This window comes from Manis pentadactyla, chromosome 3, assembly GCF_030020395.1.
Source record: "Manis pentadactyla isolate mManPen7 chromosome 3, mManPen7.hap1, whole genome shotgun sequence".
In the NCBI taxonomy this organism is placed as follows: Eukaryota; Metazoa; Chordata; class Mammalia; order Pholidota; family Manidae; genus Manis; species Manis pentadactyla.
Genome location: NC_080021.1, coordinates 416,524 through 431,458, shown reverse-complemented (window position 1 = coordinate 431,458; position 14,935 = coordinate 416,524). Strand labels below are relative to the sequence as shown.

At 45.9% G+C, this 14,935-nt stretch overlaps 1 protein-coding gene across 6 annotated transcripts in view; it reads right to left on the bottom strand.

Annotated features, from left to right (window-relative positions):
- Positions 1–14,935, bottom strand: part of ARHGAP39 (Rho GTPase activating protein 39) — a 152,901-nt gene that overhangs the window by 59,485 nt on the left and 78,481 nt on the right. For 5 of the 6 annotated variants that reach the window (XM_036923060.2, XM_036923056.2, XM_057497607.1 and 2 more), the window contains one exon: positions 4,338–4,772. The exons of the other annotated variant lie outside the window; for it this stretch is intronic. In XM_036923060.2, the coding sequence (XP_036778955.1) occupies positions 4,338–4,772 (435 nt within the window). The remainder of the gene's footprint in view (positions 1–4,337; positions 4,773–14,935) is intronic. 6 annotated transcript variants of the gene reach the window in all.

Below are 14,935 nucleotides of genomic sequence, written 5' to 3'. Positions count from 1 at the left end.
CCAGCCAACTTTCAGAAATGAGGGGAAACATGGTATATTTTCTGACCAAGGTAACAAATCTACCATTTACAGATTCTGCAGAGGAGAAAGAGGAACCACCGAAGAACCAAGTAGGGATGAGGTAAGTGTGAGAAAAGAAACATGAACACGGGCAAACCTACATGAGCGCCATCTGAGCAGGGAGAGGCTGCTGCCACCCAGCCCAGGGCAGAGCCCCTCCAGGGGCGCATGTGGCGGGCGGGGGACAGAAGCGGACTTCAGACTCCTGGGAGTCAGATGTGCTTGTGAGTATTTTAAGTACAACCACAGGCGAAAATTCCCACAGAGTAAGAAGACAGATAACTTCCTGACCAGTGGAGGGGAAAATAAAACAGAACCCACTCAATCTTGGAAAAGGCAGAAAGAAGGAGAAAGGCAGCCCATGCGTTCTCTGTAACGGGACCAGCCAACAAGGTCACAGATTCATGCCATCAACAAGAATGCGTGAGGTAGCTAAAACCCAAAGACTGCAGACCTTGTGAGTGCACAGGAGCGGCATGAACACAGGGCCCGGTGTTCACAAGGGACAGGCTATGTGCCAAGGGGTCAGGGCTCCTCAAAACACGAGTCAGTGGGATCTATGGAAACTCCACTTGGACTGCCTGAGAAACCGGAACTCCAAAATTTACATGGTGGAATGAAAGCCCACAAACTAGTTAAGAAAGTCCTAGATACAAAGTGGAGAAAGGGAGACTTCCCACCAGGTATGTGGCCCAGTACCATAGGCATGTAAGAACAGACGGCAGCCCCGAGAGTGTGGTTTTGGGGGGATAAAGTCAATGTGTGCTGAAGTGACACACACATCGCTGGGCAGAGGGGGACAGTTCAGATGAAAAGGGGATCCCTCCCGGCCCCCCTCAAGAAAGGTCACTCCAGAGAGATCCAGCCTCAAGAAAAATCAGGGCTTATAAGAAAATATCTTTGGACCCACCCAAGCAAGTACTTTTTAAACAAAACATTAAATATATAAACCACAAGGCAAAAAAGCCTGATAAATTTGGTTGCATTAAAATCAAGGACACTGGGCAGGTGTCAGAACATAAGATACTCAAAAAATTTGAAACCAACGAGGAATCGGCATCTGGCACATACAAGGGACTCCTGGGAACTGACACGGGAGCAAGCTGTCCACTCCAGGGCAAACATGAGTGAAAAGTATGAGTAGGCATTTCACACAGGAGAAAACTCAGAAGTCTTGTGCACAAGCTCATGAAGGTAGAATGAACATCAATGGCAAACAAGAAATGAGAATGAAAGCACGGGGGTAGTCCACCCATGACTGATCAGATCGGCTGGCCTCTCTTCCCGCAGCACAAAGCTCAGGACACATGGAGGTGCAGGGCTGTCGTGCGGGTGGGGAGGTAACGCCAACTGCGTGGAATGGCAGGATGGGGCTTAAGAACAGCACCCACTCAGAAGGTGTGCAGCCTATAGCCCACCTCTCACAAGAAAACACTCAAACAGCAAGACACACCCTGACACACAGTGTGAGAGAGGAAAGTGTCACGAAGAGCAGGTACCTGAAAGGGCACCAAGGCGATAAACTAAATCCTTTTGCTGTATTAGTGATCTCAGTAAGCATGACTGCAGTCATCCTGCCACATGAGACAGGTGCTTGGAATGGATGAAAAATAAACCAAAATGGAAAAAAAGCACATCCAAAGTATACTGATAAAGATTACAGTTTGGGAAAAGATGTTTACAGGCAAATAAGAATCTAAGAGAAAGAGGGCACTATGTTAGTATTAAAATACACCCAAGACAAAAATATTATGAAGGGTAAAAGGAATTCCACATGATGACAAGAGGAAAATTCACAGGGAAAACACAACTCTAAATTTAGGTGCAACTAATCTGTAGCTTCAACACAGAGGAAGCAGCAATGAACAGATTCTAAGGAGAGACAGATTCCAACCAAGCCAGCAGGAGCGCCTCACCTCCCAGGTTGGGCGGGCAAGGAATTATTGAGAAACTGAGTGATATAATTAACAGGTCTGATTTAATGAACATACAGAGAATCCTAGACCTAATAAACAGAGAACAGAAATTATATTTTAAGCAGCCATAAAATCATTTACAAAAATTCAGGATCTAGGCCACAAAGCAAGTCTTAAAAAAAAAATGCATTCTGACTAAAATGAAATTAAGTTAGCCATGAAGAACAAGAATGAGACTACCCTATAGTTTTAGAAATGAAGACATTTCTAAGTTACAAATGAGTCAAGGAAGAAATCATATTAAAATTAGAAAACATTTCAATTTTCACTGACGAAACATGAAAATTCTACATATCAAAAACTGTGTAATAAAACTAAGGCACGTTTTGAGGGAAATTTATGACTTCATTCAGATGAAACAGTGAAAATTAATGAGTGAAGCTTCCAAAGCAGTGAGAAAAGAATGGGAAAATAATGTCAAATGAAGACAAGAGAAAGTACAGAACAGAGGGTCACTAAAGCCAAAAGTTGGTCCTTTGACAAGATATACTGGAAATCCTGTACAAAACCAAAAGAGAACACATGCACCTCACCTTGGAAATGCAGAAAATATGGCTATATAGGAGAATTTTGAAATAGGAAGAACACTACAATGTAGCTTTAGTCAACAGATTTGTGAGCTCAGTGAAATGCACCATCTAACAGGACTGGTCTCTTCTGGAGGCTCTGAGTGGGGCTCCCCAGACCTGCCTCCTGCTTCTGCCCTCCAATTGGCCTCTATCATCACACGATGTTCCCTCTGTGTCTCTGTCTTCTTATAAAGACACTGGTCCTCTTGGATTAGGGCCCCGACTCCAGTGTGACCCCAACTCAAATAATTACATCTGCAACAATGCGACTGCAAATAAGGTTGCATGCAGAGGTCCTAGGTGTGAGGACTCCAGCATACCTTTCTGGGGGACACAACTCAAAACACAACACCACTGTCAACAGACTGGAAAATACACTTGGTAAATCACTACATCAGTCAAGATAAAAAGCCTAAAAGATGAAGGGCACCCAAGCCGGGCGGCCAGCGTCCTGGCACCGCAGGGGCGTCCTGCAGGCTGAGCATGGGAACAAAGGTGGCAGCACCACCCCTAGCCCAGCCTCATTCTGGAAGTCCTGGCTGGCTCCGCAGGTGACCTGGGAGGCAGTGTATGTGTGTGTGTGTGAATCTTTAATGAGATTGATGACAGCACAACGAAAAGTGTAAAAAATAAGGCTGTCATATAACAATCTGTGTGTATATACCAGTAACAATCAGAAAATATGGCTTTAAGAGATATAAGTTATAAAAGCCAGAGCTATAAAATTGATAATCAAGTACCTAGAAATAAACCTTAAAACAATATGCAAGTCCTCTGTGGAGAAAACTATAAAACACACCATCTTCATACAGAGGAGCTGGAGGCTGAACCAGCTAGTGGCCAGTGACTGTCAGTCACAACAAGGCAGCAAGGCCCTCATGAAGACCCACCAGAAATGCGTCTGCCCTACCTCGTGGCCTCCTCACCTCGGGGCTTCCCCACGCAGGGAGCCAGATGCCTCCATGCGCCTCCCCAGAGCGAGGCCCCACTCCGCAGTGACAGAAGCTCCTTGACTTGGGACCTGGTCCTGGGCGGCTCTTCATTCGGCTGCTGACTTGTACCCTTACTACCCTGGTAGTAACGGGTAAGTGTGCTTTCCTGGCCTGTGAGCTGTTCTGTCAAGTCAGTAGAACCTAAGGGGGAGGGCGGGGGAACCGCCAGTCTGTAGCCTGCTGGTCAGAAGCACGGGTGACAGCCTAGGGCTTACTACTGGCATCTGCAGTGGTGGTGTGCAGGGCAGTCCTTTAGGCAGGAGCCCTTCGCCTGGGGAATCTGGTGCCTTTGGCGCACACAGCGTCAGAACTGAGCTCAATTCTCAGACACCTGCTGGTCCAGAATTGCTTGGTGTTGAGAGTGGAAGTCCCTCCCCTGCCACACACTGGAATTGGTACAGGAACCCTGACATACCCCCTCCACCACTCTGCCTCTGGGGTCCTACCGTCATTCTCGCTTGCCAGTGGCCAGAACCAAACAATCTGCTATCAGCTGGAAAATGCTGTCTCGAAAGGTGGCGCAGGGTGTCCCTCACTCACTGTCCCCACCAGAGGCTGCCCAGCACAGTCTTGGGGCCGAGACACTGGTGGGGGAGACAAGCCCCTCGTTTCACGGCAGAGGACCTGCCCTGCCCAATGGAGAAGGAGCACTGACGGGGCAGCAGGGCGGCGGGCACGGCACCTGCTCAAACCCTCAGGCCCTGCCTGATGCCCCCTCACTTGCCCCCTGCCCGCCTCACCTGCTACTCTCTCCCTTCAGAGCCCCAAACACGGCCTGCCGGCCCGCCCTCGCCACAGACTCCTGCACCCTCTCGCCGGCGTCCAGCTCGGGCTCCAGGGAGGAGCTGGTGCTGCCATCGCGGCTGACGCTGCTGCCCCGCCCAGGGCTGTTCTCTGCCGAGGCGCGCGGGGACTCGGTGTTCTGCTTCAGGGTCTGCAGCTTGGCCAGCGGGATGATGTCGCAGTCCTGTGGCCGGTGCCACACGGTACGCTGGGAAGTGGCGTTGTAGTAGTAAAAGCGTGATGTGTTGGGATCGAAGAGCTCCCACCACTGGTTCTCGCTGGTGCGCTTGATGCGGACGCCAGCAGGCGGGTCCCACACGCACTCGCCTGTGACCAGGTTGGCATACATGTGCTCGCGGGTGCGCGGCTCAACGATCTCCACCCACTCCAGCCTGGGAAGGAGAAGAGCAGCGTCAGCGGAGGGGCACTGCCGCCGGGACAGGCAGGCCGGAGGGAGGAAGCCGCCGCGAAGACCCCAGGGCGGGCCGCCCACCCCAGAGGCAGTGCCTGTCTGTTGGGCAGCTGTCCCCCAGCTGCTAGGGGGCCAACTGGCTGCGTGTGTGTGCAGAGGCGAATTCCCAGACCCTCACATCCAGCATCAGACCCTTCTCATATCTGCCAGCTTCAAAAGCAAGAAATCCTGTCACTTATAAAATAAAACCAACTCAAACCAAAGTCCCACTCCTGACTCTCTAAACAGTGGTTACTGCCCCACACTGGGGTTCCCTCAGGGGTCTTGGGACCTGACCCTCTCCATGAGCCCCGCGTGGAGGGCCTTCCTGTGCTCACAGGGCCCACATGACACCACTGCCACGCCCCTCCCACCCGGTCGTGTCCTGCAGGACGCCCTGGCTGCTTTCAGCCTACACAGCCCCCCAGCGAGGGCCACCACCCTGTCACCTGCAGCAGGAGTGGACACTCCCAACTCCACACTGGGCAGGCCTCAAAGGGGTGTGGGGCCCTCCCCGGCTCGATGACTTGGCATCCATCTTGACAATAAATTTTTTAAATTGAAGGGTGGAAAACAGTGTAAATTGAAGCTACATTCAGAACAAGGCAATTTTAGTGCCAGTATGTTTGATATCAGGCTGTGTTCCAACTGGCATCTGGCATATACACGCTGCTTCCAAGTTTCCACACGAGTAACAACCCTTTAAGTGCCACAGCCTGCTCTGCAGTATGGATGCCCCGCACCTGCCCATCTGCCCATTGCTTTGCACTCCTGTGATGAGCCCGGCCTGGTCCTCACCACCTCTGGGGGAGGTCAGTGGTTTCCAGGACAAAGAGCATTAATTCCAGGGGCATGGAGAGAAGGGGAGGAGAGGCCTGCAGCTCTCCCTGCCTGCTCCTCGCCCTCTACTCCAGGCACACGGTCTTCCAGGTGGGCCCACAGGGGGGCTTGGGCTGAGGGCTGGGCAGGCAGTGCCAGTGACCTTCCTCACACACATGCTCATCCTCCCAGCACCTCAGCCCTACCCTTTGAGACCAGAGCTGTTCAGGGCCATCGCTCCATGCGGGAAGGAGTGAAGGCAGACCCAGCAGGAGGACAAACTCTCTGCCAGTTTGGTCCCAGCAGTGGTGGCCCCTGACAGCAGCCGGCAGGCTCTGGGGCCTCTTTCGGGACCTGCAGGTGCTTCCAGAAGACTGGGCTGGGTGAGCCCTGGACCCATGTCTGGACTGGGAGTGGGCCTGGATGTGGACACCGAGAACGGCACAGTGATACCAGGTAAGGCACAAAGCGAGGCCAGCTTGCCAGGCACAGGATGTGGGCTGGGGCTTGACCATGGAGGGCCTACGAGGTGATTCGTAAGGAAGCCAGGAGTAGAGAGCTGGGAGGCAGCACATGGAGCCAGGGGAGGGCGAGAGATGAGGAAGGGGCAGAGAAGGGGTGCCCTGCGGATGGGGAAGGCCAGAGGCGGAGAGGCCAACAGAGCCCCAAGAAGCAGCAGCAGCAGGGCTTATGAGGAGGGGGAGGCAGCCCCAACTCCCCTGAGGAGCGGAGGAAACAGGAGCAGGTGGGAGGACGCAGAGGGGCAGCCCTGCGGCCATCAGGCAGACAGCAGGGGCTCTGCTCGACCGGTTGCTCCAGGCAGGACGCTGGGGTGCCACAGGGCACGTCCCCAGCCCACAGGGGGGAAGCATGGGGCCAGCACAGGGCAAGAAACTCCGCCCTTCTCACCAACCTCACTGGGCACCCAGCCTCGCTTGCCCCCAGACCCTGCCATTCCCTCTTCCCTCGACTGCCCTGCCCACTGAGACGCCCCACTCCCGGGCACCCTCACCCCTTCTCCATGCCTGCCCTCCCACCTCATGGCCCCAAGCCTAGTCAACCCAGCACCCTGGAGTGCTTGGGCTGGTGGGGCCTCCACAAACAGTGCTTGTCAGTTGTAATGGCTGTGCCCCTTTGGGCACAATGGATAACCCCCTCTCCTACTTCTAACTTTTCCTTAGAAACTAGTCTGCTCAGCTGCTGTTAACAAAATACTACTGACCAGGTGACCCACAAACAACAGACTCTTTTTGGGGGCTGATGAATTGGGTTATTTTTTGTTGCAGTATAGTTGATATACAACATTATATTGGTTTCAGGTGTATAACTATACACATTACTAAACGCTCACCACCATAGTTGCCATCTGTCATCATACTAAGATTTTATAAAATTTTTCACTATATTTGCTGAGCTGTACTTTCATTCCTGTGACTTATTTATTTATTTACCTATTTAGTTATTTCTTTATTTATTTTAGTACCATTAATATACAGTTACATGAGCAACACTATGGTTACTAAACTCCCCCCATTATCAAGAACCCACGACATACCCCATTACGGTCACTGTCCATCAGCGTAGTAAGATGCTGTAGAATCACTACTTGTCTTCTCTGTGCTATACTGCCTTCCCCCAGCCCCCCACCTACATTATGTCTGCTAATCGTAAGGCCCCCTTTTCTTTTTCCCCACCCTTATCCCTCCCTTCCCACCCACCCTCCCCAGTCCCTTTCCCTTTGGCAACTGTCAGTCCATACTTGGGTTCTGTGAGTTTGCTCCTGTTTTGTTCCTTCAGTTTTTTCTTTGTTCTTATACTTCACAGATAGAGGGAAATCATTTGATACTCGTCTTTCTCAACCTGACTTATTTCACTGAGTATAATACCCTCTAGCTCCATCCACGTTGTTGCAAATGGTAGGATTTGTTTTCTTCTTACAGCTGTATAACATTCCATTGTGTATACGTACCACATCTTTATCCACTCATCTACTGATGGACACAGGTTGCTTCCATTTCTTGGCTATTGTAAGTAGTGCTGTGATAAACATAGGGGTGCATATGTCTTTTTCACCGCGGGCTCCTGCATTCCTATGGTAAATTGCTAGGAGTGGAATTCCTGGGTCCAATGTTATTTCTATTTTTAGTTTTATGAGGCACTTTCATACTGCTTTCATGATGGTTGAACTATTTACATTCCCAGCAGCAGTGTAGGAAGGTTCCCCTTTCTCCACATCCTTGCCAACATGTGTTGTTGTTTTTCTTTTAGATATTGGCCATCCTCACTGGTGTGAGGTGATATCTCATTGTGGTTTTAATTTGCATTTCTCTGATGATTAGTGATGTGGAGCACCTTTTCATGTGCCTGTTGGCCATCTGAATTTCTTCTTTGGAGAACTGTCTGTTCAGCTCCTCTGCCCATTTTTTAATTGGCTTAGTTGCTTTTTGTTTGTTGAGGTGCAGGAGTTCTTTATATAATTGGATGTCAACCCCTTATTGGATGCCATTTATGAATATATTCTCCCATACTGTAGGATGTCTTTTGGTTCTACTGATAGTATCCTTAGCTATACAGAAGCTTTTCACCTTGATATAGTCCCACTTGTTCATTTTTGTTTTTGTTTCCCTTGCCCGGAGAGATATGTTCATGAAGAATTGCTCATGTCTATGTCCAAGAGATTTTTGCCTATGTTTTTGTTTTATTTTGTTATCATTAATCTACAATTACATGAAGAATATTATGTTTATTAGGCTCTCCCCTTCACCAAGTCCCACCAACAAACCCCATTACAGTCACTGTCCATCAGCGTAGTAAGATGTTGTAGAATCACTACTTGTCTTCTCTGTGTTGCACAGCCCTCCCCTTTCCCCCATCCCCACATTATACATGCTAATCATAATACCCCTTTATACTTCCCTGCCCTTATCCCTCCCTACCCTCTCATTCTCCCCAGTCCCTTTCTCTTTGGTACCTGTTAGTCCCTTCTTGGGTTCTGTAATTCTGCTGCTGTTTTTTTCCTTCAGTTTTTCTTTGTTCTCATACTCCACATATGAGTGAAATCATTTCGTATTTGTCTTTCTCCACTTGGCTTATTTCACTGAGCATAATACCCTCTAGCTCCATCCATGTTGTTGCAAATTGTAGGATTTGTTTTCTTCTTATTGCTGAAAATATTCCATTGTGTATATACATCACATCTTCTTAATCCATTCAACTACTGATGGACACTTAGGTTGCTTCCATTTCTTGGCTATTGTAAATAGTGCTGCGATAAACAAAGGGGTGCATCTGTCTTTTTCAAACTGGGCTGCTGCATTCTTAGGGTAAATTCCTAGAATTGGAATTTGTGGGTCAAATGGTAAGTTTATTTTGAGCATTTTGAGGAGCCTCCATACTACTTTCCACAATGGTTGAACTAATTTACATTCCTACCATCAGTGTAGGAGGGTTCCCCTTTCTCCACAACCTCACCAACATTTGTTGTTGTTTGTCTTTTGCATGGTAGCCATCCTTACTGGTGTGAGGTGATATCTCATTGTGGTTTTAACTTGCATTTCTCTGATAACTAGCGATGTGGAGCACCTTTTCATGTGTCTGTTGGCCATCTGAATTTCTTCTTTGGAGAACTGTCTATTCAGCTCCTCTGCCCAGTTTTTAATTGGATTATTTGTTTTTTGTTTGTTGTGGTGCGTGAGCTCTTTATATATTTTGGATGTCAAGCCTTTATCAGATCTGTCATTTCCGAATATATTCTCCCATACTGTAGGGTACCTTTTTGTTCTATTGATGGTGTCCTTTGCTGTACAGAAGCTTTTCAGTTTGATGTAGTCCCACTTGTCCACTTTTGCTTTTGTTTTCCTTGTCTGGGGAGATATGTTCATGAGGAAGTTGCTAATGTTTATCTCCAAGAGATTTTTGCCTGTTTTTTTCTAAGAGATTTATGGTTTCATGACTTACATTGAGGTCTCTGATCCATTTCGAATTTATTTTTGTGTATGGGGTTAGACAATAATCCAGTTTCATTCTCTTACATGTAGCTGTCCAGTTTTGCCAACACCAGCTGTTGAAGAGGCTGTCATTTCCTCATTGTATATCCATGGCTCCTTCATCATATATTAACTGACCGTGTTATCTTTGGGTTAGTATCTTGACTCTCTATTCTTTTCCACTGGTCTATGGGTCTGTTCTTCTGCCAGTACCAAATTGTCTTGATTACTGCGGCTTTGTAGTAGAATTTGAAGTCAGGGAGAGTAATCCACCACGCTTTATTCTTCCTTCTCAGGATTGTGTCGGCTATTCGGGGTCTTTGTGGTTCCATATGAATTTTAGAATTATTTGTTCCAGTTTGTTGAAGAATGCTGTCACTATTTTGATAGGGATTGCATTGAATCTGTAGATTGCTTTAGGCAGGATGGCCATTTTGACAATATTAATTCTTCCTACCCAAGACCATGGGATGAATTTCCATGTTAGTGTCCTCTTTAATTTCCCTTAAGAGTGTCTTATAGTTTTCAGGGTATAAGTCTTTCACTTCCTTGGTTATGTTTATTCATAGGTATTTTATTCTTCTTGATGCAGTTGTGAATGGAACTGTTTTCCTGATTTCTCTTTCTGCCAATTCATTGATAGTATACAGGAATGGAACAGATTTCGGTGTATTAATTTTATATCCTGCTACATTGCTGAATTTAGATATGAGTTTTAGTCGTTTTAGAGTGGATTCTTTAGGGTTTGTTATGTACAATATTAGGTCATCTGCAAATAGTGACAGTTTAACTTCTTCTTTAACAATCTGAATGCCTTGTCTTCCTTTGTTTTGTCTAATTGCCATGGCTAGGACCTCCAGATCTATGTTGAATAACAGTGGAGATAGTGGGCATCCCTGTCTTGTTCCCAATCTCAGAGGAAAAGCTTTCAGCTTCTAACTGTTAAGTATGATGTTGGCTTTGGATTTGTCATATATGGCCTTTATTATGTTGAGGTACTTGCCCTCTATGCCCATTTTGTTGAGAGTTTTTATCATGAATGAATGTTGAATTTTGTCGAATGCTTTTTCAGCATGTATGGAGATGATCATGTCGTTTTTGTCCTTTTTCTGTTGATGTGGTGGATCATGTTGATGTATTTTTTAATATTGTACCATCCTTGCATCCCTGAGATGAATCCCGCTCAATCATGGCATATGATCCTCTTGATGTATTTTTGAATTCGGTTTGCTAATATTTTGTTGAGTATTTTTGCATCTATGTTCATGAGGGATATTGGTCTGTAATTTTCATTTTTTGTGGTGTCTTTGCCTGGTTTTGGTATTAGAGTGATGCTGGCCTCATAGAATGTGTTTGGAAGTATTCCCTCTTCTATTTTTTGAATGATACATTTGAAAATCCATCAACATCATCCACCACATCAACAAAAAGGACAAAAACCACATGATCATCTCCATATATGCTGAAAAAGCACTTTCCTATTTTTAAGGACAATGGGTACTATGTCTTCTCTAAATGTCTGATAAAATTCAGCGGTGAATCCATCTGGACCAGCCATTTTGTTCTTAGGTAGTCTTTTGATTACCGATTCAATTTCGTTGCTGGTATTTGGTCTGTTTAGATTTTCTGTTTCTTCCTTGGTCAGTTTTGAAAGGTTGTATTTTTCTAGAAAGGTGTCCATTTCTTCTAGGTTAACCAGTTTGTTTCCATATAGATTCTCATAGTATTCCCTCATAGTTCTTTGTATTTCTGCGGTGTCTGTCATGATTTTTCCTTTCTCATTTCTAATTCTGTTGATGTGTGTAGATTCTCTTTTTCTCTTAATAAATGTGGCTAGGGGTTTATCTATTTTATTTATTTTCTCAAAGAACCAGCTCTAGGTTTCATTGCTTTTTTCTATTGTTTTATTCTTCTCAATTTTATTTATTTCTTCTCTGATCTTTATTATGTCCCTCCTTCTGCTGACTTTGGGACTCATTTGTTCTTCTTTTTCCAGTTTCAATAATTGTGACTTTAGACTTTTCATTTGGGATTGTTTTTCCTTCTTTCAATAGGCATGGATTGCTGTATACTTTCCTCTTAGAACTGCCTTTGCTGCATCCCACCGAAGTTGGGGCTTTGTGCTGTTGTCATTTGTCTCCATATATTGCTTATCTGTTTTAATTTCTTCACTGATCCATTGATTATTTAGGAGCATGTTGTTAAGCCTCCAGGTGAGCCTTTTGGTTTTCTTTGTATAATTTATTTCTAGTTTTATACCTTTGTGATCTGAGAATTTGGTTGGTAGAATTTCAATCTTTTTGAATTTACTGAGGCTCTTCTTGTGGCTTAGTATGTGGTCTATTCTGGAAAATGTTCCATGTGCACTTGAGAAGAATGTGTATCCTGCTGCTTTTGGGTGTAGAGTTCTGTAGATGTCTGTTAGATCCATGTGTTCTAGTGTGTTGTTCAGTGCTTCTGTGTCCTTACTTATTTTCTGTCTGGTTGATCTGTCCTTTGGAGTGAGTGGTGTGTTGAAGTCTCCTAAAATGAATGCATTGCATTCTATTTCCTCCTTTAATTCTGTTAGTATTTGTTTCACATATGTAGGTGCTCCTGTGTTGGGTGCACAGATATTTATAATGGTTATATCCTCTTGTTGGACTGAGCCCTTTATCATTACGCAATGTCCTTGTATCTTGTTACTTTCTTTCTTTTGATGTCTATGTTGTCTTATACAAGTACTGCACCACCTGCATTTTTCTCCCTATTGTTTGCATGAAATATCTTTTTCCATCCCTTCACTTTTAGTCTGTGTATGTCTTTGGGTTTGAAGTAGGTCTCTTGTAGCAGCATGTAGATGGGTCTTACTTTTTTATCCATTCTATTACTCTTTGTCTTTTGGTTGGTGCATTCAGTCTGTTTACATATAGGGTGATTATCTACAGATATGTACTTACTGCCATTGCAGGCTTTGAATTCGTGGTTTCCAAAGGTTCAAAGGTAGCTTCCTTATTTTCTAATCATCTAACTTAACTCACTTATTATGCTATTATAAGCTCAGTCTGATGATTCTTTATTTCTCTCACTTGTTTTTCTTCCTCCTCCACTCTTTATAAGTTAGGTCTTTTATTCTGTACTCTTTGTGTTTCCCTTGACTGATTTTGTGGACAGCTGATTTTATTTTGCATTTAGTCAGTATTTGGTGGTCTGCTTTCTTTGCTGTGGTTTTATTTTCTCTGGTGACATCTATTCAGCCTTAGGAGCACTTCCATCTAGAGCAGTCCCTTTAAAATACACTGTAGAGATGTTTCTGTGAGGTAAATTCCCTCAACTTTAGCTTATCTGGGAATTGTTTAATCCCTCCTTCAAATTTAAATGATAGTCTTGCTGGATACAGTATTCTTGGTTCAAGGCCCTTCTGTTTCATTGCATTGAATATATCGTGCCATTCTCTTCTGGCCTGTAAGGTTTCTACTGAAAAATCTGATGGTAGCCTGATGGGTTTTCCTTGTAGGTGATTTTTTTTCTCTCTCTGGCTGCTTTTAATACTCTGTCCTCATCTTTGATCTTTGTCATTTTAATTATTATATGTCTTGGTGTTGTCCTCCTTGGGTCCCTTGTATTAGGAGATGTGTGTACCTCCATGGTCTGAGAGAGTATTTCCTTACCCAGATTGGGGAATTTCAGCAATTATTTCTTCAAAGACACTTTCTATTTGTTTTTCTCTCTTCTTCTTCTTCTGGTACCCCTATAATGGGAATATTGTTCTGTTTGCATTGGCCACACAATTCTCTTAACATTGTTTCATTCCTAGAGATCCTTTTATCTGTCTCTGCCTCAGCTTCTCTGTATTCTTGTTCTCTGGTTTCTATTCCTTTAACAGTCTCTTGCACCTAATCCAGTCTTCTCTTAAATTCTTCCATTGTTTGTTTCATTTCTGTTACCTCCCTCCTGAATTCATCATCCCTTAGCTCTTGCATATTTCTCTGTAACACCATCAGCATGGTTATGACTTTTTTTTTTAAACTTTTTTCAGGAGCATTGGTGATTTCAGTCTCACCAGCCCCTCTCTCTCATGTTTGAGGGATTTTGGACTGAACAAGGTTCTTCTGCATTTTCATGATGGGACTAGTCGCCAGCGAGTGGCACATGTGTCAGCTGGGAGAACTAAGTCCCTTCCTGCTTGCTGGTCGCCTTGCCCGTACCCGCTGCCTGTGTTGATCAACCCCACATAGGGAGCAGCCTCTGGGTTAATTCCCTGAGCTGCCATGGGCGGGGCGGCCTTCAGGATGGCCTAGTGCACTTGTGGGCGTCACTGGCCCATGGTGCGTGTTCACCACCAGAACAGAGCCCCTTCATGCCTCCCGGACTCTGTGCCCATCTCCTCTGTCTGTGCTGGTCAACTGTGCACAGCGCATAGCCTCTGTGCTAGGGCACTGGCAGGGTTTGCAGGCAAGTAGCGCATGTTCTCTGCGAGAACAAGGTCCCTTTGTGCTTTCCAGACTCTGTGCCGGTCTCTGCTGTGCTGGTCAACTGCACGCAGAGGGCAGCCTCTGGGTCTGGGCTGGTTAGCCGCGTGCAGGGAGAAGCTTCTGTGTAGTTGCTGTGGATGGGGCTGCTCCCCCTGGTCTGCACCAATAGCGGGTCAGCTGGCTTGCCTGCAGTGCCGGCAGGGGCGGAATGAAAGGCAGGCTGCTTATCACCATGAGGGGCTTCAGAACTCTGCTGCCACCCAGGGTCTTAGGACGCCTAAAGTTCTTTAAGGTTCCCAGCCTGCTGGGCTGAGTGTGCCAGGACGATTTTATCCAGCTGTTAAACCCTTTACTACTTTTAAAGCACCCACTTTTCTTTTGTCCCAGTACAGCCGGCTGTTGGAACCTGTTTGCAGTCTTAAGTCTCAGATTTTGCTTTTCCGTTCCTCTAATATCCCGGACACCATGTGTGTCTGTGCTCCTGGTGCAGATTACTAGGGCTGGTTATTTAGCAGTCCTGTGCTTCCACTCCCTCCCCACTCTGATTCTTTTCCTCCTGCCGGTGAGCTGGGGTGGGGGTAGTGCTCGGGTCCCTCCGGGTCATGACTTTGTATTTTACCCTTTTCCATGAGATGCTGAGTTCTTGTAGATATAGATTTGGCCTGGCTGGTGTACCGTATCTTCTGGTCTCTTTTAGGAATAGTTGTATTTGCTTTATTTTCAAAATATATATGGTTTTGGGAGGAGATATCCACCACCCTACTCATGCCAACATCTTGAGAATCTACCCAGTTTATAATAGGGAGTTTGTCCCTCTTAATCCTGTTCACCTGTTTCACCCATCC